We start from the raw sequence: 23,480 nt of genomic DNA, 5'->3' as shown, positions 1-23,480 counted from the left end.
GGCCGGCGGCGCGGCGGGGGACGGCGGGGCGGCGGCAGCGCCCAACTCAGCCCGCAGCTCCCCGAAGAAGTCGCGGGCCCCGCGCCGCACGCCCGCCGCCCCGCCGGCACTGCCCGCCGCCGGCGGCGGTCCCCGGGTCTCCGCCGCCGCCCCTGCGCTCGCTTCGCTGTCCTTCGCGGCGCCCCGAGCGCCGGGCTCCTCACCTGCGTGCCGGAACATATGCCCCGGTCAGCTGTGCGCGGCCGCCATCGCTCCGCTTCAGAGTGAACGCCCGGCCCCCTCCCTTCCCCGGCCCCCAGGGAAGGCCGCGGTGCCGCCAGCCTCGGCGCAACGCCCGGCCATGCTCCCCACCGCCGGTAGCCCGCGGCACGGCCCCGCTCACCCACCCAGGTCGTAAAGGGCGCCGAGCACCGCCTCCAGCCGGCGGCACGGCTCCCGCGACCCCATGGCGGCCGCGGGGCGGCAGGAGGAAGGACGTTTGATCCCGAGCGGCTCCCGTCGCCCCCAAGATGGCGCCGCCCATCGCGCGGTCCCCCCGCCCTCCCCCGCGCCCGCCGCAACGCGCCGGGCAGCCGAGCTGGGGCGGCGCGGGGCCATGGGCGCCGCGGGAGGCGGCAGCGGGCGTGAGGCCACCGCGGCGGGGTAGGGCGGGCGAGCGGGGCGCGGGGCGGCGCGGCGGAGCTCGCAGGGCCATGGCGGCAGCGGCGGCGGCAGCCGCGCCCGGACGGGCGCGGCGAGGGGCGCCCATGTACTCGGTAGGTGGTGGCGGGGCGGGGGGAACGGGGCTCGGTGCTGCGGGGGAATGGGGTGGTCCGCCTTACTCCTGCGCCGCGTCGGTGCCGTTCACTCTGAAGCGGAGTGACAGTGCTTGGCGCAACCCCCCCGTTCCCCCGGTTTGGGCCCCGGGGGAAGCGGGGGCCGCGCTCCGGAGGGAGGTTTCTGGGGCCCCTGCTGGGCGCGGCACACCGGCGCCCAACTTCCCCGGCCCTACCCCCTTCGCGGGGCGGGGGCAGGCGGCGGCGCGGCCCTGGCGCGGGGACTGCGCTCTGCGGGGCCCGGGAGGGGACGAGGCCTCTCCCGGGCCCCAGCGGGGGCAGGTTGCGGCCAAGCGGGAACCGGACGTTTCCCTTCACAAGTTTGCCTTCCCCAGCCGCTGCGGGCCCCAAGCCCGCTTCTCCTACCCGCCCGCTTCCCCAGTACCTGTCGTGTCAGTCGCGACAGGCAAAGCTCCCGATCCTGAGCGCCGCTTCTCCCCTCAGATGTGCCAGACGCAACCAGGCCTGGCACAGAGGCTGGCTGGGGCTCCAGGTGTCCGAGCACGGGGCGCTTCGCAAGGCAGCCCCGCGGCTGTCGTGTGTGACAGGAACCTGCTAGCGATGACAAATTCGGCGCTAGAAAATTATCACGGAAATTGTTGCCGTGAAAAGCCAAAATCAGGACTCAATACTCGGGATGACTGTTAAGCAGGTATTCTTTATGGCAGCACTGGGGATCGCTCCGCCAGGTTAGCACAACACTTCAGTTCATATACAGGAAAATCATACATAGTCATCAGATTTCCTGAAAAGGGCAGTTTTATGGTGATGAGTTCCCAGAATTCATTTACATAGTCCAAGCATGCACAGTAAAATTAGGGTTAGGGTCTTTTCACCCTCCTGGTGGTCTTCCATAGTCTTCCTCATGTTGTCCGCTAGTTGAACTTTGGGCTTCCTTTGTCCATATATAGTCATCGAGTTAGCTCATCAGTCCTTGGGCCTCGGAATGTTACAAGGGGGTCGATTTAAACTAGTTCTTTGGTGCTTATCTTCAGCACAAACCTCCTGAGATCCTGTTATCACTGGTTTAATTAGGAAGCCTAACGAGCTTGCTCAAGGCCTGTTTAGTCTTATCAGGTAAGAAGTCACAGGAAATGTCCTATCATCAACTCTGCTCAGCAGGTAACTAAAACTATCTTTGCAGGGGAAGAGAACAAAAGAGAACAAGGATGCAAGTGAAACTAAAAAAATGCAAGTCTATGTATCATGGTAAGGTCTTAGTCAGGGATTATCAGGGATGTAACCCTTTCAAGATGGAGTGGCTGAAGCAGGTTTTCCCGTGTTACATGGTGAAAATGACTTCACTGACGTTGTTTTTTCCTTGCAGCTCCTGTGCCAGCCTCAGACAAGGAGATTTGGGTGTGGGGTGCTAAACCCGTCTCCCTACTTGGATTTAGAGGAGGGGGCTGGGGAGAGAGGGAGACAGCTCCTGATTTCTGCAGAGATTCCCAAACTTCTCTTCTATGTCTCTGGCTGTATGCTGGTATCCCAAGCGCATTGTGAGCGCTCCCATTCTGTTGCTTTCAGAGGTTATATGGAAGCAGAGAAGTTCTAGGCTCCTGCTGTTTCGCTTTTGGACTTCACCAATGTCGCAGTAACTGTGCGCATAACTGAATTATCTGATGTCAAGGTTTCCAACAGCATATTTTCTAAATGCGTTCTCTGCCGGTCGGCAACTGAAGCTGGAACAACAGCTTGGCCGTAATGCGTAAAAGCAGCGTTTCTTTTCTTTAGTCGTTGGTGAACTGTGTGTGTTCTGGCTCCCCCAATGCTACTTTGGAACAGGGTGTGAAAATACCTATTGCCATGGAGAGAAATCAGTTGCACTTCAAATCTGGAAACGTGAAGTGAGGAGCAGTGGCAGAGAGGTGACTTTTCCATTGGCCATGGCCTTTGCAAAACTCCGCTCGCCAGAGCCATGTTGGGGAATGGCTGTAGCAGCGCGGTGACTGCTGATGTGGCTGATGATACCTGAGCTGAGTGCTGGGTTTCTTTGTCTGGGTTTTGTGTAGTTGCACATTGCAGGATTTAAACTTTGGTAATTGAAATAAAAGTTGCTTAGATTTTCTGAGCAATGGCTTGTCACATACTGCTCTAAGTAGGTGTATACTTAGAGCTAACTAATATTTTCTGATGCTATTCTGAGCTATCTTTTTTGCTATTACAGGGTATAAGTTTTTTCTTTTTTCTGTTTTATTTTTAATCAAGGGGGTCAATATAAGGTGTCAATGGCAACAAATGGCTAATACAAACTATTTCCAGTCTTCTTAACAGTTCTTAGCTTACTTGGCTCTTGCAAAATGCCAACTAGTTGAAAGCTGTGGAAGAAGAAAGATTGAAAACTGTAATGCTAAACCATACAGGCAAAAAAGCCCTGGAAGTTTTAAATTAATATGGGCCTGGGTTTAATACCTTGTATAGAATTGTTTTAAAAGTCCCTGGAGAGTCAGTTCTGCAGTTACCTTGGGACAATTCTCTAAACTACAGTAGCGGAGAGAGAAGTTAGATGATCTACCAAATGCTACTGTAGTAGAAGGATCATATCCAAATTTGACTATACTGTGTGGGGAAAAGAATGAGAAGGTCAAACATTATAGTAGGATTTGCATTCTCTGAAATGAAAGTGGCGTTCGATACAGTTGTGGCTTTGAAGGATTTTTTGTGGTTCTTAAGTGGAGGTATTCCTGATTTTGGGTTTTTTGTTCTGTTTTGCCAAATTATCTTGTGTTGATGAATGGACAGGAACTAAATGTTTGCTCTCTACTCGCTTGAAATGTCAACTGGTTTTGGTAGTGTTTCTGATGTGGCTGTGGTCAGCTGGCAGTGAAACCTGACTCCCTGTCCCAAGGTTGAAAACCCCGCCCTGCTGCTGGGCATTTTGCTTATCTGTTACTGGTGTTCTCCCATGTGTTTGCTGGCTAGGCTTTCCTCTCAACAGCAGAAAAGGTCACTGCAAGAGCCTATGAAAGAACGTTTTAGCCTTCATTGTCAGACTGGTTCTGCACAGGTTGTATATAGGGAAAGGAGGCAGAATGAATGAAAGGGATGCCTGTGCTACCCTTCAAGTGGTGCTGTAAAGGAAGACATAAGCATTTTTATTTTAGCATCTTCTTCTAATAAATGTGCTTGATCATAACCAATACTTTTATATTTGTGTTTCACAGAGGCTTGCTCCAATTGCCTTGCTTGTCTCGTGGCTATTGCTGCTGTTTCGAAGTTTAGAGGAATACAATTTCAGTTTTGGAAAGACTGAGGGGTCATTCATATGGACTGTGGCGTTATAGGAGATAATAGGAGTTATCTCTCTCCAGCACAGGGGATGCCTACTGACTCAAGGGGAAGAGTTTTGTCACTGAGGTTTCTGCAGCGGGACGGATCCACAATTAATTCTTGAAGTACCATTTGTTTTCCTGCTTAGCAGTGGTGCTAGTTACTCTGAGGCTGTGCGCTCTTTTTACCTACGTGTGCACCATACTGCATTTTGATCTGCACGTGACTCATAATGTGTTTTTTTGTTTGTGCCTGGCTATGTTTTATGTACCCTGTGTCCAAGCTTGATGAAAGCCAGCACAAATCACCAAGGTCCCAGATGTAACTTAAAGTAGCAGGGATCATTTTTTTGTGTTGATTATTGTGTTTTTATAATGTAATTCATGGCATTGTCTTCATGCAGCTGCAAGAGATGGAATCAAAGGTGTTTTAGTTAATACCTATTAATCATGGAGAGGCCGGAGGCAAGGCACTTTAGCTTTCAAAGCCCAGGTGTTCTCTCAGCTTCTTCCTATTGGGCAAAATTAAGTAATGTGGCATAGGGTGATTTGGGGATCTTTGCAGTCAGAAAGGATTGAGGGTTTTTTGTTGGGGTTTGGTGTTTTTTTTTCTTTTTAGTTTCTATTTGCGGCATTGTTCCAAGCAGGTAACATTTGTTCATGCACTCAGAATGTGGAATGCAGATGCTAAAGAAAGCTAGAAAACCACCCAAACATTGCAAAAGTATTGCACGCCGTTATTTTGGTACTGTAGCCAAGCAGACCACTGAATGGCTCAAGATAGTGTCTCATTATTTGTATGTTCCCAGCAGAAAGAGCTCACGTCAAAGAAAAGAGATGAGTTTGAAGATATCTTGGAGGAAAGACGATTGTCCAGCGACTTGAGATACGCGATGAAATGTTATACTCCTGTGATCTACAAGGGACTTTCACCTTGCAAGCCAAATGCTATTAAAAGTGCTGTTCTCCAGTCAGAGCAAGTTCAATATGTTATCAAGCAGGTGAGGCTGGGCACTGAGCTGTAAGATGAGGTAGACAGAACTCAGCCAAACTTTGTATAGCAGCAGAGGAAAAAAAAGATTATTGCTGACCTTGTCAAACATGATAGCTGTAGTTTGAAATGTGGTCCAATAAAGGAGTAACTTGAGCGCCCTACTCTTTTGGCAGGAAAAACAAATACTGATTTACCACGGAGTTGCCACTAAAGCTGTTAGATAGCTCATTCATGAAATATTGTTTTGATTTTGCATATACGACACTTCCCCATCTAACTTATCCAATGTGCTTGACAACGACTTTTTTTTTTTCCCCTCCTCCACTGTCCTCACCACAGAGCAGCATTGTGAAAGACATAAGCACTCTCCTTACTAGACGTTTTTGTCCTTTGTGGATGTCTTGTAGGAATTTTATAGGCTAGTGAAGTATTTATGAACCAGTCATAAATGCTACATTCCCTAAAATGAGAGTTATATTTCACATAGAATTCTTGGAATTAAAAACACTGGCTAAGATGTAACCATATTTTTGTTTTCAGATGAAGGGCAGCTACTACTTCGTAATGAATTAAATATTTTATATTCAGACTGGCTCATATTTTACATTGTGTTGAAATGGCTAAAATAAGAGTGTGTGTTAGTTAGCAGAGTAACTATTTTCAGTATTCATGAAAAGTAATTCCAGGCCAATAGAAGTATATGAGATGTTTTGGTTAATCCCGAGTGAGTGGCTACCATAAAATTTTTCTATTTATTTCTTTTTAATGGTCAATGTTACCTATGATATATCAAAACTTGTTACGATGTGACAAACTAAACCACGTCCTACAAGGTAGTCCTGTTGCCATCATGAAATGCAGAGTAGTATGAAATAAAAAAAAATTGGATCTTTCAACTTTAGAAACACTAAAACATTTACTGAAATAAAATATTTTACAGAGGATTTGACAAAGACATTTGTGTGATGTTTTCTTCTGAACTGCTGCTTTTTTTGATGGAAAATTACTGATTTTGAAGGATATTTTCCTAGCTAGCATCAAGTGATTGAAGGGGGTTAGCAGTCCTGCCATTGCAACCTAGTTATCAGCTTTGCACTAGAGATTACTGAAAGTATCTAACTGGGACTATCTTGGGCAATATGCCCAATGGTCTATGGTTAGTTTGCCTCCTGTCTGCGCAGAGTTTACACAGCTTTACACAGGCGTACTAGAATTTGTTCTTGTGACAAATTGCTGAGGTTACTAATGTTCAGTGTGTGAAATGAAGTGCATTTGTTTGTTTTAGCTTGCTATATGCAACTGGTCTGGTTTTTTGATTCCTGATTTTGGGGAGTAAGTGCTTAGCTCTGTAGTGGACGTGCATGTAATTCACACAGGATGAGCTGTGTGGTAAGCCTTTTACTGGTGCATGATAACAGTATCTCTTCCCCTAGTGAATAATGAGAATAATTTTTTGGCTTCCTAAGAGAGAGTGATTTTTCTCAGGCTCAAGTGGAAGCAGTTTTTGGCTTCTTTAAGTGGTTAAAATAATCAGTTATAGCTACATGTGGAAATATGCAGGATGAAGGATAATGCATTTATTAAAACACAATTGAACCAGTAGATATGATAATAAGGTGGTATATGGAGATAGATTGGAGGAGATGGATTTTCTCATATGTCACAAAATAGAAATAATAGGTAAGCAGTGCTGGCCTCTAAACAGAGCCATGCTTTTTTGGAGGCTTTTTCTTCTGCCATTCCTCCTCCGTGTTCAGTAAAAGGCATGTTCCTCATTCCATAACAGTAAAAGACTAAGTTTTCAATTAAATATTTCTAGAGTCAGGGTATCAAATCGGAGGGATGACCATTATTTAAGTCTGTTTTAAGAAACTTCAAAAGGGAATGTGCATAGCAACAGAAAAAAGATCATTGATATGCAAAGTTGGTGGAGACAGTGCTTTGTATGCATTTCAGCTAGCCATTGCCAAAGTAATGCATTACAAAGAAATTCAAGCATGATAGGGCTGAGGTTCTTCAGCCAAGTCTTAAAATCTAACCCAAATGCACTTCAGAGATCTACATTGTGAATATCTCTGCAAACATAGGTTTCATTTTACTAGTCAAAGAAAATCTTACATAGCCTTCTTCAGACCAATAATATAGGAAATGTGCTTCGAACTTAAATCTCCTCTGAGGATGATACAGGTTAAAACATTCAGATGGTGTGTTTGGGGGGGGGAATTGTTGCACCACCCCCCCCCACCATTGACATCTAAGCTCATTCTTGATTTTGAACAGCTTTAACTTGGCTTTCTCTTGTTGGCTGACACCGAACAGATTCTTTATGATTAGATGCATGCCTATCGCATAAAATAAAATCTTGCTGACTATTGCAGTAGTTCTGCTGTAATTGTTGTGGCACATAGAATGATGTGCATGGGCAAGGAGAAGGGAACAACATCTGACTGCTATTTTGCTTGTTTTGTTTCTCCTTAGTTAGCGAAAGAGATGGGAGAATCACCTGATATTATTCAAGAAGAAGCCACGGAAATCCTGGATGAGATGGGCCACAGTATGCAATTAGGAGCTGTGAGATTTTTTGCCTTTGCTCTGAGCAAAATATTTAAACGGCTTTTCCAAAGAGTTTGTGTGAATGAAGAAGGAATGCAGAGAGTAAGTACTGGGGGGGCGGAAGTTATACTATTTTCATACCAGTCACTTGGACAAAGACTCTAACCTTCGCTCCAAGTAACAAATATGAAAAATAACCTTTGAAAAAAAAGGCTGCACTTGTGTTTATTACTGCATTTCTTAATAAGTGGGGGGGAAAGACAGATGATGTATAAGTATTTTAGAGGCAAACTGTCAGCAGGACTTTTTGTACATCTTCCAAATGCTTCCTATGGTAAGGAATACTTGCAGTCATGTGTCAGTGATTCTGTTAGATCAGCCACTGAGAGAGTTTTTCTATCTGATATTATAAATTTAATAACACTTTTAGCTGGATTGGATGTGAAAACATAATGTTATGTGGCTGAATGGGTTGGCTGTTCTGCAAAACCTTCATACAGCTAGAAGTGGTGAAACATTGTGCAGCTCTGAGGCAGGAGATGCTTTAAGTTTGCCCCAGTTCCCTGGGGAGCTGTTGTACCCCTTTCATTGTAGGATGCCACTGTTCTGGAGGGTGCAGTGCATTCCCTGGAACACAGCAATGTCAGCCCTTACAGCCCCTTTTGGGTTTCCCATCCCCATCAAAAGGGATTTGAATTAGACTATCACATAATGAGATGGCCCTGGCTTTTGAGTCCTGTGATGCTTATGAACCACAGGTTGCTAGCCTGGAAACTGCTGCTCCAAATTTCCTATGGTTCCATGCTGAAAAAGGTATAGAGTATGTGGACAGAGAAACCATGCTCAAACAAATCAGCTTCTGTGTGTCTTAAGCCCTGTGAAGGTCTGTATTTGCAAATTTCAACAGTCAGTTTGTAAATACTGGAACAATGTTGTTTGTGCTGTTTCTTTTTTTTTTTTTAGTTGCATCTTTTTTTTTTTTTTTTTTTTTTTAGTTGCAACATGCCATTCAGGAGCATCCAGTTGTACTGCTGCCCAGTCACCGAAGCTATGTAGACTTTTTGATGCTGTCTTATTTGCTATATACGTATGACTTGGCTTTGCCTGTCATTGCTGCAGGAATAGGCAAGTATGTTCTTTTAACAATGTTTTCAGGATTCAGAGAATTGGTAGCAAGGGGTCTTGTAGCTGCTACTATAAGTAGTTGTGTTTAACTTCTGTTCCAAATATGTCTTGCTAAAACCTCCTTGGGTGAGGTGCTTACAGTATCTGAAAGCTTCTTATCAGTGCTGAGTCCAATCAAAGGTGAATTTTTTCATAGCAAGTTCACCCAGAAGTACCCCATCTGTAGACCCAAGGCTGGGGCAAAGATAGGTGTTGTGAAGAAGACTTCTATATTGTTTGGTTTTTTGTCTGGGAACAGGTGAAAACTTGCTAAAGAGCTACTGTGTATGCAGAACCTTTTGTGATGTGATACTTTATACAGTTTTAAGTGCAGTCATAGTAGCCAGATATGAAGTGCCAGCCACCTCGTGCTTGTTGCTGATGCAACTGATTCCCTTGAAGCGTTGGCAGAACTCTGTTATGTGAAGTGCTGAGAGCAGAGCTGGCTGGGAAATGAAATTTCACATCAGAGGTCATACTTAATTCTAAAGCAGATGAAGCCAGTATACTTGCGGGAAACAATTCTTGAAGACTTGAACACTAAATATCTTCTGAGTTAATGTGCTTTTTGAAAATCCAGACTCTGGCAGCACTTAACTGAGAAACCTGATCTTGGAAGTCTTGGATATCAACCAGGTCTTCTAAGCAGGCAGACAACAACCTCAGGTCTGGTGCAGTGCTGTAATGTGCACAGGCAAGCTAGCAAAGATCTGGAACCTACTACTCTACTGTAGTCTACTTTTCCAGTCAAGAGGTTAGGAAGACAGTAGAAAATCAGCAGAAGCTGGGAGAATATGCTTGCTAGGGAAGATGAGATTCTGCTGGTCTTTGAGTCAGTGGGATCTTGCCTCTGGGTGATGCAGGTTAGATTCTGGTGAATTCAGAAGTTGATGTCTCATAGCTGCCTTGATCAAGATGTTGCAGCTGCTTCTGTGTCACATATTGTTCACAATCTGCTCCCATGCTGTCACAGGTATCGGTGTAATCCTTTGCTGACTTTTGGATTAGAGCCTTTTTGTGTTTTGGACCTCAAAACAGTATTTTAAGATACTATTCGTTTAGGTTAGAGGGATTTTTTTTAAGTAATTAACATTTTGAAGTGTTTTGGAGGCAAAGTTCTTCAGAATTATGGGCTTGCAGCTTGATTATACTGCTGCATGTGTGTATTATTTTAAATTCCTCTGGAGAAAACACAGTTCTCTATGGTTGTAGTTGTATTTACTGCATATTGTGTTAGAGGTTCACAAGATGCGGTTTACAAACTCACTCTCAAAGTGGTACTTGTGCTGAGTGGAGAGATGCTGTCCTGTTATAGGTGGTAAGTGCCTCTGCTTTTTTAGTTATCGCTTGGCTTCAAGTAGCATACAGATAGATCTATGGGGATTAGCTACAGGAAGGTAAACAGTTGCCAGTAACACCAGAGTACATGCTCATACAGGAATCTCCCTGGTGCTGGGATCGTGTTTCTGTTTCAGGTCTTGGGAGCAAGTCAGATTAGAGGCACAGAGCTGGTGAGGTGGTGTGGGCTTGAGGTACGTGAAAGGGTGCGTTTCAGTCCCAGTTTGTGGGGTGGCAATGTGTGGTGGGGAGAGGCATTGGGCATGCAGACAGCATCCTGGTTAGGAGGTTGAGTGTGCGGCAGGAGGGTGGAAGTAAGGGAGGGGATAGAGTCTGTGTTGTGGTGAGAGAGGGAGGGTAGTAGGAGAGTAAGGGAAAAAGATGGACCTCTGCACATGGGACGCGCTGACAGCTGCTATTGCTTCCCAGGGTCCTGTAGCCAATTTCCTTTTATCTGTTTTTTCTTAGATATATATATCTATATATATATATCTATCTCTTATATATATGTGTGTGACATATGACATCTTCAAGGCAGTCATTGTCAGCGTTGCAGCTGGAAATATGAATTTATTTTACTGAGTGAATATCTGTTCTCAAGTGTTTCATGGATTGAGGTGGCAAAGAGGTTGAAGTGGTGCATGGCCAGCTGCTGTGTAGACTCATTTTAAATGCTTCCCTAAGAAAGTTGTTAACGTTAAGTGTTTCCTGGTTTTGACAAGTTAAGCATTGACCGTCATTGGTTAAAGCCAGAAAACTGTAAAAAATTTTAGTTGGTTTGGTGTACACCTCCCGAAGTGATAAGTCAGCATCATAAATGGTATAATATAGTGTAATTGGTCAGTTAATTTCTGTGTCTTCTAGGATACATTCAGTGGTAACTGATCTTTCTGAAGATGAGTGAGACAATGTACCTCAAAAATTTAGTCTTTATTATGGTTGAAATCTGGCCATCTAAATTACAAAAATAAATTGCTTATAAGTGAATGCTGCTTACAAAAAAAAAAAAATTGAAAGCATATTATAATATGCCATTCATGTCTACGTAAGTCTTGCTGGACAATCTGAAAGCAAATAAAGGTATTTGCAACAACAGAATCCTTGAAAGAGATCTTCTTTATTCTGGTGATTGAGTCAGTGTATTAGAGAAAGTGGTTGATTCTGCTGGCTGATATTAATCAGTAAGTTTTGTGTGTGTGGTTTTGGTTTTTGTTTGATTGTTTTTCAGATTTCTTAGGAATGAAAATAGTTGGTGAGCTGCTACGAAGGGCAGGCGCCTTTTTTATGCGACGTTCCTTCGGTGGGAACAGACTCTACTGGGCAGTGTTTGCTGAATATGTAAAAACAATGTTAAGGGTAAATAAATTACTGAACTCTCAAAATGTATGCTTAAGAAATACTCTGTTGGAATGATTCATGTGAAATATGCATGATGTTATAACTACGGGATTGAAAGTCTTCACTGTGATCTGATTAAATGTGTTTTACCTCAGAATTGCTGTAGGTGAAGAGCATGCATGCACTCTGTTATTATAGTTCAGCAGTAGCTGGTAAACAAATTGCTGCTCATCAGTTACTTTGGATCATGTGCCCATATCTCATGACAGACACAATATTTTCATTAATTTAACTACATGGTGTGGCAAATACAATGGATGAATATAGGCTGAGATGACTGAAGTTAGACGTGCATGGCTTCTGTTAAAAAAACCTTACATTTTAAGTACTTAAAACTATTTGTGGGCAGTAAAGTAGAAATGTTTTTATTTTTCTGACCAGCTTTTTTTTTGGTTTTATTTTTGAAGAGTGGCTATGCCCCAATTGAATTTTTTCTTGAAGGGACTAGAAGCCGCACCGCCAAGACTCTGACTCCAAAGTTTGGTAGGTTTGTTGAAAACTTGGAACTTTTTATGATTATTGGCATTTTCATTAGTGGCTATGTGCTTTGTTAAGTTCTTCAGACAGGAAGGGATGTTAAAGTGGTGGGAAATTGGTGAGGTCTGTCAGACTAGTGGAAAACACTATGGTTAGAGTTCCAAGGCCATACAAAGAACGGCAATACATGTCTCTTGCATTGTACTGCTGTCTCTCCCTGTGCCCCGTTGTGTACCTAATTGCATGACTCTTCCCCATTTTCTTTCTAGAAAATAGGCATGCCCTTATCAGCAGAGGAATATTGTAAGCAAACTGTAAAAGTAATGGGGAATTTTTAGAAGGAAGATGCTGCGTGAGTGCAGAGCAGTGCTGCTGAAAAGAGCACAAATAGTTGTCCAAATGCATTGCTTACATTTGCCTTCTGTTTTAAAGTCTGGGCAATGTCTTGTGCTTCTGCTTGCTTGAAGAGAGAACAAGCACAGTGCACATGTATTAGTAGTTTCTAAAATTTGAAGATACCTTTTTCAAAGTTAAAATGCAGTTGCTTTTCCCACCTCAAAAAAGCCAGCTGATTCACTTTTTTCTTTTTTTTCAATTTGCAGGTCTTCTCAGCATTGTGATGGAACCATTTTTGAAACGTGAAGTCTTTGACACGTACCTTGTTCCCATCAGCATCAGCTATGAGAGGATATTAGAAGAATCTCTCTATGCATATGAACTCCTAGGAGTCCCAAAGCCCAAAGAATCTACGTCTGTATGTAATTTCCTTAAGAACAGAACATAGGTGGATGTATACACACCCTGTATACACACCCAAAACTTGAATTTTGCTCTTCCCATTTTCTTAGGGGTTGTTAAAAGCCAGAAGAATCCTCAGTGACAGTTTTGGTACCATACACATCTACGTTGGCCAGCCGGTATCACTTAGAACCTTGGCATCTGGGAGAATCAATCGGTGCCCGTACAATTTGGTTCCCAGGTACCACATCTTTCCATGGTGTATGCACAGGAAAAGCATTTGTTTAGTCCTCACCTATGTAAAATAATTAAGTTGTTCTCTTGTACTTTGTTTTCAACTTCTCTCATCTCCCCTCCATCTGACTATTTAGACTGCTGAACCTGTTTTGTCTGAGCAGAGGCTTATCATGCTTGTGATTGGGTGTTCCTGAAATAGGTTGTTACTTGCATAACTTTGTACGGTGTCGGGAAGATGCCATGTTAAAAATTAATGATAGTGCATGAGGCAGGCAAAGCTCTGTTTTCTGAGAATTTGATTGTTTTGCCACTTTAAAATTCTGCCTTTCTCTCCCTTTCTTGCTTTATTACTGCAAACTGTTATGTGATCATGTGCCAGGGAGCTGTAGCTCTGGATTGGGCGGCTTTTGCAATTTGTTATATAAAACATAATGCTTTTGATTTTTTTTTTTTTAAGATAGCAAGTGTACAGCATCAATAGAGATCTGTGTTTCAAACACTATTGTGAAGCTACTGATGTTTTGCTCTATACTTCTGTTCTACATAGCACATAGATAGAATCACCCTCCACACATTAGGTGCTATAAAGTAGTTATGGATCTGGGAGTCATACAGAATAAATAAGGAAGGGTGTGATATATATTCTAGTTTTTGGAGCTCTTTACCTTGAACTGCATTGTTCTTTTCAGGCATCTTCCCCAAAAGCCATCTGAGGATATCCAAGAATTTGTCAGTGATGTAGCTTATAAAATGGAGCTCCTGCAAATAGAAAACATGGTTTTGAGCCCATGGGTGCTAGTTGCTGCCGTCTTGCTCCAGAACTTGCCAGCCATGGATTTTGAACTTCTAATAGAAAAGACCCTGTGGCTTAAAGGCTTAACACAGACTTTTGGAGGATTCATTGAATGGCCTGGTATGCAGAGCAAGTGTTATTTCTGTTCCTTTTGTTGCTTATGAAAGATAAATTATATTTCTGTGGAAGCAGTGTATGGTGACAACTTTACAGAATGTTTTCCTCCGAGTTGTAAATGGATTTTAGGATATGCTAAAAATTATGCTAAAACCTGATAGGTTTTGACTTAGCCTGTAGAAGATAATACTTTTAAAAACAGTTAGGTGGAAGCAGAACAGATACTTTACTGGTATATCCTGAAGTGTGGAATGAGGGGGAAATTATAAGGTACTTGTGTTAGAGTACTGAGATTTGCCTAGTGTCTATCTTTCTGAACCTTATGTAAGTCACAGGCAATTACCTGATCTGCAGCACTTAACATGGTGTAATGCTGTGTTTATTGCTTGATACTGACTATAGTATAAGTTGTTACTGTGGCAAAGAACTAGTGGAAACAAATGGGTGAGAGAAAATAAAAACTATAAGTTGTCTATTTATTTTTAAATTTCACTTTATCCCCAGAAACAGTGATGGCTTTTGGGGAGAAGGCTTCTTTGGTGGTTTTATTTATATATTTATACACACATTCTTTTTTTAATATATATATATAAATAAATAAAATGTATATGTATATATTGGCTGCTGAAAGGTTGATTCTCCTTCCAAACTTTCTGAACAATTGTTTTAAACTCCTCTCTGTGAGTCAAGGTGATACAGGTAATTAATTTTAAAGCCTCAGGACGTAAGTGGTAAAGCTAGAAAAGAAAAATAATGTACCATGGATCTTTGCTTTTGTAGTCGTGTATAATAAAGGATCCCTCTCAGTACTGCAATAAAGAAATAGGAGCAGGCTACAGTTATAACAGAACTCTGTCATTTCTGGAAGAAAACCCCTTCTCCTTTCACAGATCTGCACTGCAGTGAATGCAGACAAGGTCTGCTCCTGCCAGACTGGTAAAAGGAAGAATTTCATGGCAATATTTAAACATCATTTAGAATCTTACTGCACAGTAAACTGAAAAACAGACACATTTGGGTTTGCTTATTTATTTTGGTTTTTTTCTTAGCAACAATGAATAAGCTTTTGCTTTAGTAGAGTTGCAGTGTAGTCAGGGAATAGCAAATAGGCATGGTAATGAAATAGAGGAATGACAACAGCTGAGTAGGTTTTGTTGGAGTGTGCTGGCCCTGCTCTAGGCATCAGTTGCATAGAAACAAGGTGTTGTTTTGTTTTGGATTGTCAATAATTTGAAAGAATAAATATATTTTGAAGGCTAATTTGGTGACATCACAAAGTCAGCAACTACATGTACCCTGTCCGTTCTTCTGTCTCCAAACAGCTAGTTGTTTCTGTCTTTGTCGTGCTGGTTGATTGTTAGAGGCAGAACATTTGCTTGGCTGTTAGAAATTTTATATTAAAAACAGGAACTGCAAAATGACTTGCTCAGACTTCTGCTTCTTATTGCATTGAGAAACTTAGGAGCTTTAGCAAAACTGGAACAAAGTAGGCTGAAGGAGCAAATAAGATGCAAGGAGATTCTATGTGAAATCTATGTCAAGGGAAAAGAACATGATTTTTTTTTTTTTTTTTTCTGTCAGGGGCTATATTGATTTGATATGCTTGTGGTGCTCTGAACATGTAAAGTGTATTTTAGTGTTCAGTAAGAAGTTTTTATTGCTTCTTTCCTTGCTTGCCAAAGAGCTCACATTTGATGCAGCGAATGTTTTGGTAGTGTTTAAAGTGTAAGGTATTCTAAAAAGGTGAGTGTATTTTCAAGACTTGACATGCTGCTCTTTATCTGAATAAAGGTCATGCTGTGTGACACTGACAAAAAAGCTTGACCAAAGCCCACAGGTTTGTGAAATTCATGCCTGCCTTTGAAGAACTTTGTTGTTTTTTAAAAAAAAAAACAAAAACCAAAGCCACGCACGTCCCTGCTTTAGGCATTTTAAAAGGATTATCTTATGAAACAAGAAGAGATTTGGATTTGAGTACAGTCTGGTTTCTCTTTGAGCAAGTATATTATGTAACGATACTTACGTTAGGATTTCTTTAAACTTAATTTGGGATGAGGCCTTCCTTGTATATGAGAGTTGAGGAAAAACATTATGAAGACTGGTACCTCTGATTCAAAACTTGTAGTGTCAGAAATGCCTAAGCACAAGTATGGTCTCTATTTTCTTACTGATGAATGTATCCATCAAACAGATCTATCCTCTTTTATTTGGAGGCTCAGAATACTTGTTCCAGAGACAAAGGAAGTATTTGTCACTGTTAGCAAGTGGAAGAATTTAAAGTGCTTTAATTACAGAAATGTCTGAAATTTGTTCTCTCCATCTCACACTATGTCTAGGCTGCCAATTCCTGGTATGGATTATTTCAGAACATCTCTCTAACTGAATGTTTGGTGTAATAACTGGTCTTCAGTGATAAAACTTAATGAAATACTGGTGCATTTTAGGCTGTTTCAATAGAGTTTTATTCCCTTTTGCACCTTCCTGAGTGTTGCATTTTCCTGCTAGATAACCTGTGTGCCAAAAAAGCAGTCATGTCTGGCCTCGCCCTGCACTCCAACATTGCTCGCCTTGTGGATGGCCACGTGATCCTAAATGACAAAGGAGTGGAAGATGGAGCCGTAGGGGAAATTGTCTTTAAGCATGCTCTGGCCATCCTCATGTGTGCCACCTACAGAAACCAGCTGCTGAACGTGTTTGTGCGTCCATCTCTGGTGGCAGTTGCCTTGCAGATGACACGCAGCTTCAGAAAAGGTATGTTTGGGCAGCTCTGAGAGCCCGCTGGCTTTGCTCCTTGCGCTGTCAGCTGTGAGAGGAGCACGAGGTTCCCGTGACTGCTAGTGGGTGCTATCTGAGACTGTTATACTCTGGATAAGGTCGTGTGGCATAAGGTGGATGTGTTGGGAGGGGACAAGGGTATTTTGCTTGCCTTTTTTGTTTGTTTACCCTTTGATACTTTTGAAAGTAGGTATATTCTGCTGAGAGGGCAGGGTTAAGATGAGCTGATCCCTGTTCCTAAGTGTCTTCTTTTGTTGGCGTTCAGCAGACCAGCTTTTTAGGTTACAAATTACACACAGCTCACACTTACGTACCGTGCAGCCAGTTCTCAGTCTGTCTTCTCTTCCCACTACTGTTTCTGAAGTATTTCAGTGTTTTCCAATACTTGGCTCTTAAAGAAATGTTTCAGAATACATACTTTAGTTTTGTGCAGCATCTGATTATGTGGTACTTAGTGCATGTTCTCAGAAGCTACAACCCCCTGCTCTTTCCTTTTGGTAATGATTGAATCAAGTGCTTTGAGTACTTGCTGTTCTGTTGTGGTGGTTTCTACTGTATATGTAATGCTTTTAATGTCAAGTCCAAATTTTATTTGAAGTAGGAGCTCTCTAAAATAAGGAGTAAATGGCTTTTCATTTGCATGTTTTAAATTACATTTTTAAACAACAGTACTTTACAATATTTTTTTCAGAGGAGGTCTATAGCTGCTTCAGCTTCTTGAGAGATGTTTTTTCTGATGAGTTCATCTTCTTTCCTGGCATTTCACTGAAGGTAAAAACATCCTTTGTACAAAAATACTGATAGTCAGTAATGCAGCCAACTAAAATAGCATCTGATTTCAGGGCTCTGCCGAACAACTGCTTTGTGATAAACATCTACAGTGATATCAACTTGATCTGTAAGTGGGAGGGGGAACTTAAAAGGGGATCATTTGGTTAGTTGCAAAACACTGTCTGAATCCACAAGGTTGCATATGCAATCTTTTTTTCGCCCCTTCCAGTAAAAAACTAAAAATCCTGAAATTGCCCAATTCTGAACTATTAAAATGAACTGTAGCAGACATTTGGCTTTTTTGCATAAAGCCACCAGTCTTCCAGCACAGATATAAAAATATATGTAAAGCAGTCTTTTAAATGAAGTGTAAATACTGTCCTCTTGCTCTGCAGTTATGAAAGAGACCTTAGGCTCTGAAGAAAAAAGTGTTAATATAGATTTAATTGAATTCTGTCACAGAGTGGGTATGTTCTGTCAGCACAGAAACAAAACAGGAACTCTCATTGAGTGTACACCAGGATAATTCTTCCTAAAAGCTCTTGCAGACTGTGTAGCAGAGGGGCACTGCTGCTCTTTCAGAAAGTTAAACTACAGGTATTATACCAATTAATGATCAACCATTGTATGCCCTTGTTATCTTTGACAAATAGAGTATGCAATTCTAAATTTAAGTACCTATTGTCCTCTGGTTGATTATACTCCTTCTAGTGCAGCTATGATCAGTTGTTTAGTGTAGCTCCATGTGTGTGGTCTGTGATGGCAAGGCTATCAGAGGACTGTGCCAACACCCAGTGCCTCATCTGTTAAAGTACGCCTCTGTACTCACCTCTCCTTGAGTGCACAGCGTGGCAGTATCTACTCTGTAGTGTTTATACAATGGCTAATGTTCCTCTTATGCCTTGAACTCTGAAGGTTTCGATGTTCCTGTGCATTAGTAAACTTATTTTAATATTTTGATGGTTCATGGCTGAGCCCTTTTAGCTTTTTATTACTGGCATTTATCTCGTGTAGATTCAGGTAGTACATTGCAAGCACTATGAGGGAAGTGCTTATAGTAAAGCCTGATTTAAATTTCTGCAGCCAGAGTCTTCTACAGAGTTGAAGTGATGCAGCCCGTGAAGGTTTTTGAAGTGAGAACTTTCCTAATGGCATAACAGTGTCCCTCGTAGAGTCTTATGGGAGCTTTAGTTGCATCCTATTTGCTTGAAAAGAGTTTCCCCTCATTTCACCCCCTGACCCATACAACCATTACTCAGACAAAGCCAGTATTGTTCCTGCATACTGCCTTATTACAGGGCTTGGTATGTCTGCGTGCTCTCCTAACACAGCTGGACACAGGCAAGCTGTGAAAACTGCAGGCAGCATTTTGCTCTCTGCAGGACTTGCTGTGTCAGTTTGTACACATCCTGCTGGGTCGGAGCTGGCTCTAGTCCAGCCAGCTTGAAATGCAGGTGAGCACAAGTTTATTAGTAAAAAATCTGGTTCAGTGTCATACCTGATATAAACTGGTAAGTCCACGTGTAGTTTTTATTTGGATTTAAAACTGATTAAATGTGATAGTTATCAGTGCTAAGGCCAAATATCTGATGGTGATATTTGTGATCTTTCCTGCATTAAAAAAAAAGAGGTAAGTATAATTTTCATAAGAGTATTCAAGACTTGCAACTATATTAAAATCTCCTAGATTTTTATATAGAGGAGAATTGGGCCTTTTTTTAAAGGCTGATCAACACTGTTATGTTTAGTTTTTGTTGTTAGCAATTGTTGCCTCTTGCAGCTTCTTTTAAGTACCAAAACCAAGCAGGGAACAGGAAGGTGACTGGCTATGACTGACTTCAGTGGAGTCAAACGAAAGAGTTGCTATAATGTTAAGGGATCTCTTAGCACCCCACCCCTCCAGTCATCCATGTGTCTGTCATGCCTCTGTCCCATCCCCTCGTGTTCTGTGTGTGTCCTGTGTCCCCTCGCCCTTACCGCCGGTATTGGCAGTAGAATGGTTTTGTCATTGACATTTCCATAATTTGTAACTTTTGGCCATTGTGTTGTCTCTTTTGTAGAGGGCAGTGAACTATGTTATCATTTATCGCAAACAGTGGACATGAGATAAAGGCAAACCCTGACTTTAAAAATAAATAAATAAATTAAAAACACCCACAGAAAAAACCCTAAACCAGACAACCTGACCCTATTCTGACAAAATGCTGAGGGAGCTCAGGCTGGCTGTTACAATAGCAGCCACAGTTGCTTTCTTTGCTCCTAGGCCTCTTGTGCATCGAGATACTGCTGTGTTTAAGAACATGTTCCCCCTGCCTTTTTATAAGGGTGTTTCTAGTATATAGGAAAATTTTGGTTTGGGTCTCTTGAGAACTAAGTTCAGAAATGGAAGTGGTGTTCTGTTGTGTGGTTTTTGTTGTTGTTTGTGTGGGGGAAGGTAGCTGCACTTACTGTAGGTGTTAAAATTTCAGTTATGCTTCTGTCTCCCAGGATTTTGAGGAAGGATGTTTTCTACTCACAAAATGCGATGCCATTCAAATAAGTCAACAGGAAATCTACCCTACCGACAAAGGAAGTGTTATAGTGTCTTTCTTGTCAGCTATGTTCAGACCTTTTGTGGAAGGTTATCAGGTATGTTGTTCTTCAGAAAATTATCTTTTTTCTCCTGTGTTTTATAGGGAAACTAGGAGAGCTATGATACTTCTGCAGTATAGTGACTGTTTTCATGGCTGGGGAGTGCCAGAGTTGAGAAACAGGAGTAATAAATATCTTTAAACATCACCCACAGATCCTCCCCAGGATCCTGATTTCAGCTTTTGGCTCAGACTTTTCCAATTGACTAAAGCAGTAACTACCTTGTAATGTGATGGCCCATTGTGTGTTTATAAGCTTCTCGGGGAGCGTGCAGCTACCAGGTTCATTGCTCTTTCTTACAAAGAGCTCTTGCTTAACTCATTTTATGTGGGCTGTCCTGCCAGGTGCGGAAATGAGTTCGCATCTTGTATCTGATAGCTTTTTGGGGGAGTCATTAATTCCATGCCTATGTCTTTAAATTCTTTTGGTTTTCCAAGGTTTTAATAAGACTAAACACATTCCTGTAATAAGCAATGTATACAAAAACAGGAGCTAAAATCTCAGGTATGTCAGCATAAGGTTGGTGGGACTGTAGATGTTTGAACCTAGTGGAATCCGTTAACGAGCTGGCGTATGACTTGGGCTGAACTGTACTGATTTGGGCTGAACTGTACTGATTTGCCCAGTTTTTGTCCATCTATAAAACAGATATTGCTTTAAAAAAATTATACCATTTTTGATTGTGAGAACAGGAATGTTAAATTAATGTCTAAGGTAACTATTATAGTAATACTGAATCTTATTTTAATATTAGGATTCTCATGCTTGTTAAACAGTAATAAAAATTTCAGATGCTCTATGTAATGATACCTTTTGAGTTCCTCTCCTACACTTTTCAAAATGTAACAGTATTACTTACTTATGAGGACACGTCTGTTTGTAATTCATAACAAGGTGACAATCAAAAGGAAAGAAGTGCTAATTTTTTTTTTTTAAATGTTAGTTAATTTTCAGATACCTCTCAAAGGAAACAAAAGAAGCCTTTACGGAGAAGCAGTTTATACCTGGAGTCCGCAACTTTGTTTTTCAGCTTCTTGAGAAGGGTGTGTACAGCCGTTATCCAATATGATTTTACAAATGTAACCTGTTAATGGACAGTGATAAAACTTTTTTCATTGTATTTCTGCTTTCTCTGTAGGGAATACGCAGTGTTATGAAGCGCTGTCTTCGGACATGCAGAAAAATGCCTTAGCAGCTCTTGTGCAACTAGGTGCAGTGAAGAAGAAGAAAATGTAAGTAACTGGCTTTTTGGTGTATAGAAGTCTGTGTGTGGTCTTACTGGCAATTCCTAATGACTGAGCTATTAGTATGAAGCAGAACAGCAGAACCCTGACTGCCTGAGCACCAGTCAACTGAAGGTTGATTGGATTTACCTGCCTGATGGTGAAGACCTAGGTAGTTCCTTTCTGTACACGTTGTAGAAGCAGAATGGCACCCCCTCATAGTAAAAACACTCCTGTGGGACCCAGCAACAAAATTCATTAACTCACTAGTGGGCTTCTTCTGACTCCCTTAACCTTTTAGTTTTCAAAGTTTCTCCCAAGGCTTTGATAAGTAAAGAGAATAGTCCTGCCTATTTTTAATAGAAGAGTTACTCTGTGTGTTACAGTAAGCCTCATCAGGCAATGTAAGCAATAATCAGGAATACTACTAATTTTGGGGGGGTTTCAGCACTGACATCTCAAAGCTTTAGTTTGAGATGTCATTTTAGTTTAACTGAAAGCTTAGTCATTAAAGTCTTTTAACACAGTTCATAGTTTATAGGCCTAAGATTAAAAACCAGCTATTGTTGTACAAAAATACGGTGACATGCATTTCCTGTCATCAAATTAATTTGTGTTGTGGTGCTTCTTACTGTATTTAAAAGTATAACCATGGCAGTCCCTGATACAACAAGTCCCCACATTGTCTTGAGTGTTTCACAGGCCGTAGTTGGCAGCTGATGGCCCTGAGCTATTTTATGCCTTTGTTCAGGAAATGAATTGGTTAAGGTTTGTAGTGCTCTTGGAAAGTGCACAAAGTACTGTTGTTGTTACATCCCCTGCCATGTCACTGTGCTAAACAGATGTCTGTAGATAAATTCCCCTTTCAAGTAAAAGGAATAAATCGAGTGCAACAGAATCTGACATCAGCTGAAGATTTGCTTCAGTTTCAGAGAGATGGTGTTGAAAATGATATGACTGAAAACAAACAAACATTCTCTTCCTGCAGTTGTCCCTAATAAAGATCAAGGGAAGAGAGAGACATGGGGACTGTGAACAAGAGGAAGGATAAAGAAACCATAACTATCCTTGAGTACAATCTGCTTAGAAGTCTGCCATGTCCTTAAAATTAATATGTATGCTGGTAGGATGAAAAATATGCTGTAATGATGAAAATGTTTAACTCAGATTATTTGTATAGAAATGACTGGAATTAAGAAATATTCACTGAAGAAACAGGTTTTTTTCTTTTAACTGTAGGTCAAATGGATTCACTTACAATGTAAATCAAGAGGCTGTTAATAAAATCCTGGACATGTTTGGTAAGTGTTCTCTAATTAATTTGAAGAGAGCTTCTCAAGTTCTAAATTACTTTGGACAATGCACGTACGTCAGATGGAGTGTTTTTTTCCCTAGTAGTTCCTTAGATTTAGCTGCATAAAAATCCTAATGATGTTTTTTTTACAATACTTTTTCTAGTGTCATTGACCTGCAGCTTTGAATCTCCCTTCTTTATTTGAAATACCGTGCAACCCAATGACCAAGGAAAACAAAGCAACAAGTAGTTTAACGGAGTGGTATTTACAGCATTTGGATGATAAGTGTTTACTTTTATTTTTTTTTTCGTTAGACGCTAGGATACCTGTACAGAAACCTGTGGCTGCACGACTCTGAGCGGTTCCTGATGCTGTGCTGGATGTAAGCGCCCGCTGAGAACACCGGCCACCGCCCAGCCGGAGCAGGGACGGGCGCAGGCGAGGTTCCCCTCTTGCCCGGCCAGCCTGGGAGGCGGAGAGGTGTTCTTCAGCGGGGCAGCTCTCCATTGCCACTTGGAAACTGTTGCCGCTGAGGGTTAGAGTTGTATTTGTATCCTCACTGTGGTTTGTTTTTTTAAAACAGATTAAACATTGTCTTTTTTTTTTTTTTTTGATAAATATTTAAGAGACGTGCACAGTAATGGCTACTTAAATACATTTTTCTAGACTTGTAACAAGGAATGTGATTGCTTTCAAATATTTCATGGATGTAAAAATGTAACAGGGAATTAAAAGACTTGCTATTAAAATTAATATTTAGAGAAATACGTTGCTGGCTGTCTAAATGTGAGGTGAGGCCCTTATGAATGAAGAGCACAAACCCAATCTTGGGCAATAACCAGAAATGCTAATTGTGTTGGGGTTTGTTTCGCTGTGGTTTTTTTAGGCGACT

General features: G+C 41.7%; 1 protein-coding gene across 3 annotated transcripts; it reads left to right on the top strand.

The window, feature by feature from the left end:
- The first annotated feature begins 197 nt into the window (after positions 1–197).
- On the top strand, positions 198–23,444 carry GNPAT (glyceronephosphate O-acyltransferase). 3 transcript variants are annotated; one of them, XM_075495837.1, is made up of 16 exons: positions 198–755; positions 4,897–5,085; positions 7,557–7,733; positions 8,627–8,756; positions 11,362–11,489; positions 11,939–12,014; positions 12,611–12,762; positions 12,857–12,987; positions 13,673–13,896; positions 16,399–16,644; positions 17,360–17,439; positions 19,927–20,067; positions 21,014–21,113; positions 21,209–21,302; positions 22,533–22,594; positions 22,903–23,444. In XM_075495837.1, the coding sequence occupies exons 1-16, from the start codon at positions 510–512 to the stop codon at positions 22,944–22,946; spliced, it is 2,220 nt and encodes a 739-aa protein (XP_075351952.1). In that variant the 5' UTR covers positions 198–509; the 3' UTR covers positions 22,947–23,444. The 3 variants fall into 3 exon arrangements, with proteins under 3 accessions (XP_075351952.1, XP_075351953.1, XP_075351951.1); XM_075495838.1 differs by having other exon boundaries at positions 4,894–5,085; positions 11,371–11,489; XM_075495836.1 differs by having other exon boundaries at positions 4,894–5,085.
- Positions 23,445–23,480: the final 36 nt, after the last annotated feature.

This window comes from Mycteria americana, chromosome 3, assembly GCF_035582795.1.
Source record: "Mycteria americana isolate JAX WOST 10 ecotype Jacksonville Zoo and Gardens chromosome 3, USCA_MyAme_1.0, whole genome shotgun sequence".
Lineage (NCBI taxonomy): Eukaryota > Metazoa > Chordata > Aves > Ciconiiformes > Ciconiidae > Mycteria > Mycteria americana.
Note: the sequence above shows the minus strand (reverse complement) of the source record. Positions and strands in the feature narration are given on the sequence as shown.

Bases quoted from the DNA above. Each gene is read 5' to 3' on its own strand.
- GNPAT (XM_075495836.1), top strand. From the start codon at position 510: ATGGCGCCGCCCATCGCGCGGTCCCCCCGCCCTCCCCCGCGCCCGCCG. The intron at 20,068-21,013 runs GTATGTTGTTCT...TTTAAATGTTAG, and splicing joins CTTTTGTGGAAGGTTATCAG to TTAATTTTCAGATACCTCTC. The intron at 21,303-22,532 runs GTAAGTAACTGG...TTTTAACTGTAG, and splicing joins GCAGTGAAGAAGAAGAAAAT to GTCAAATGGATTCACTTACA.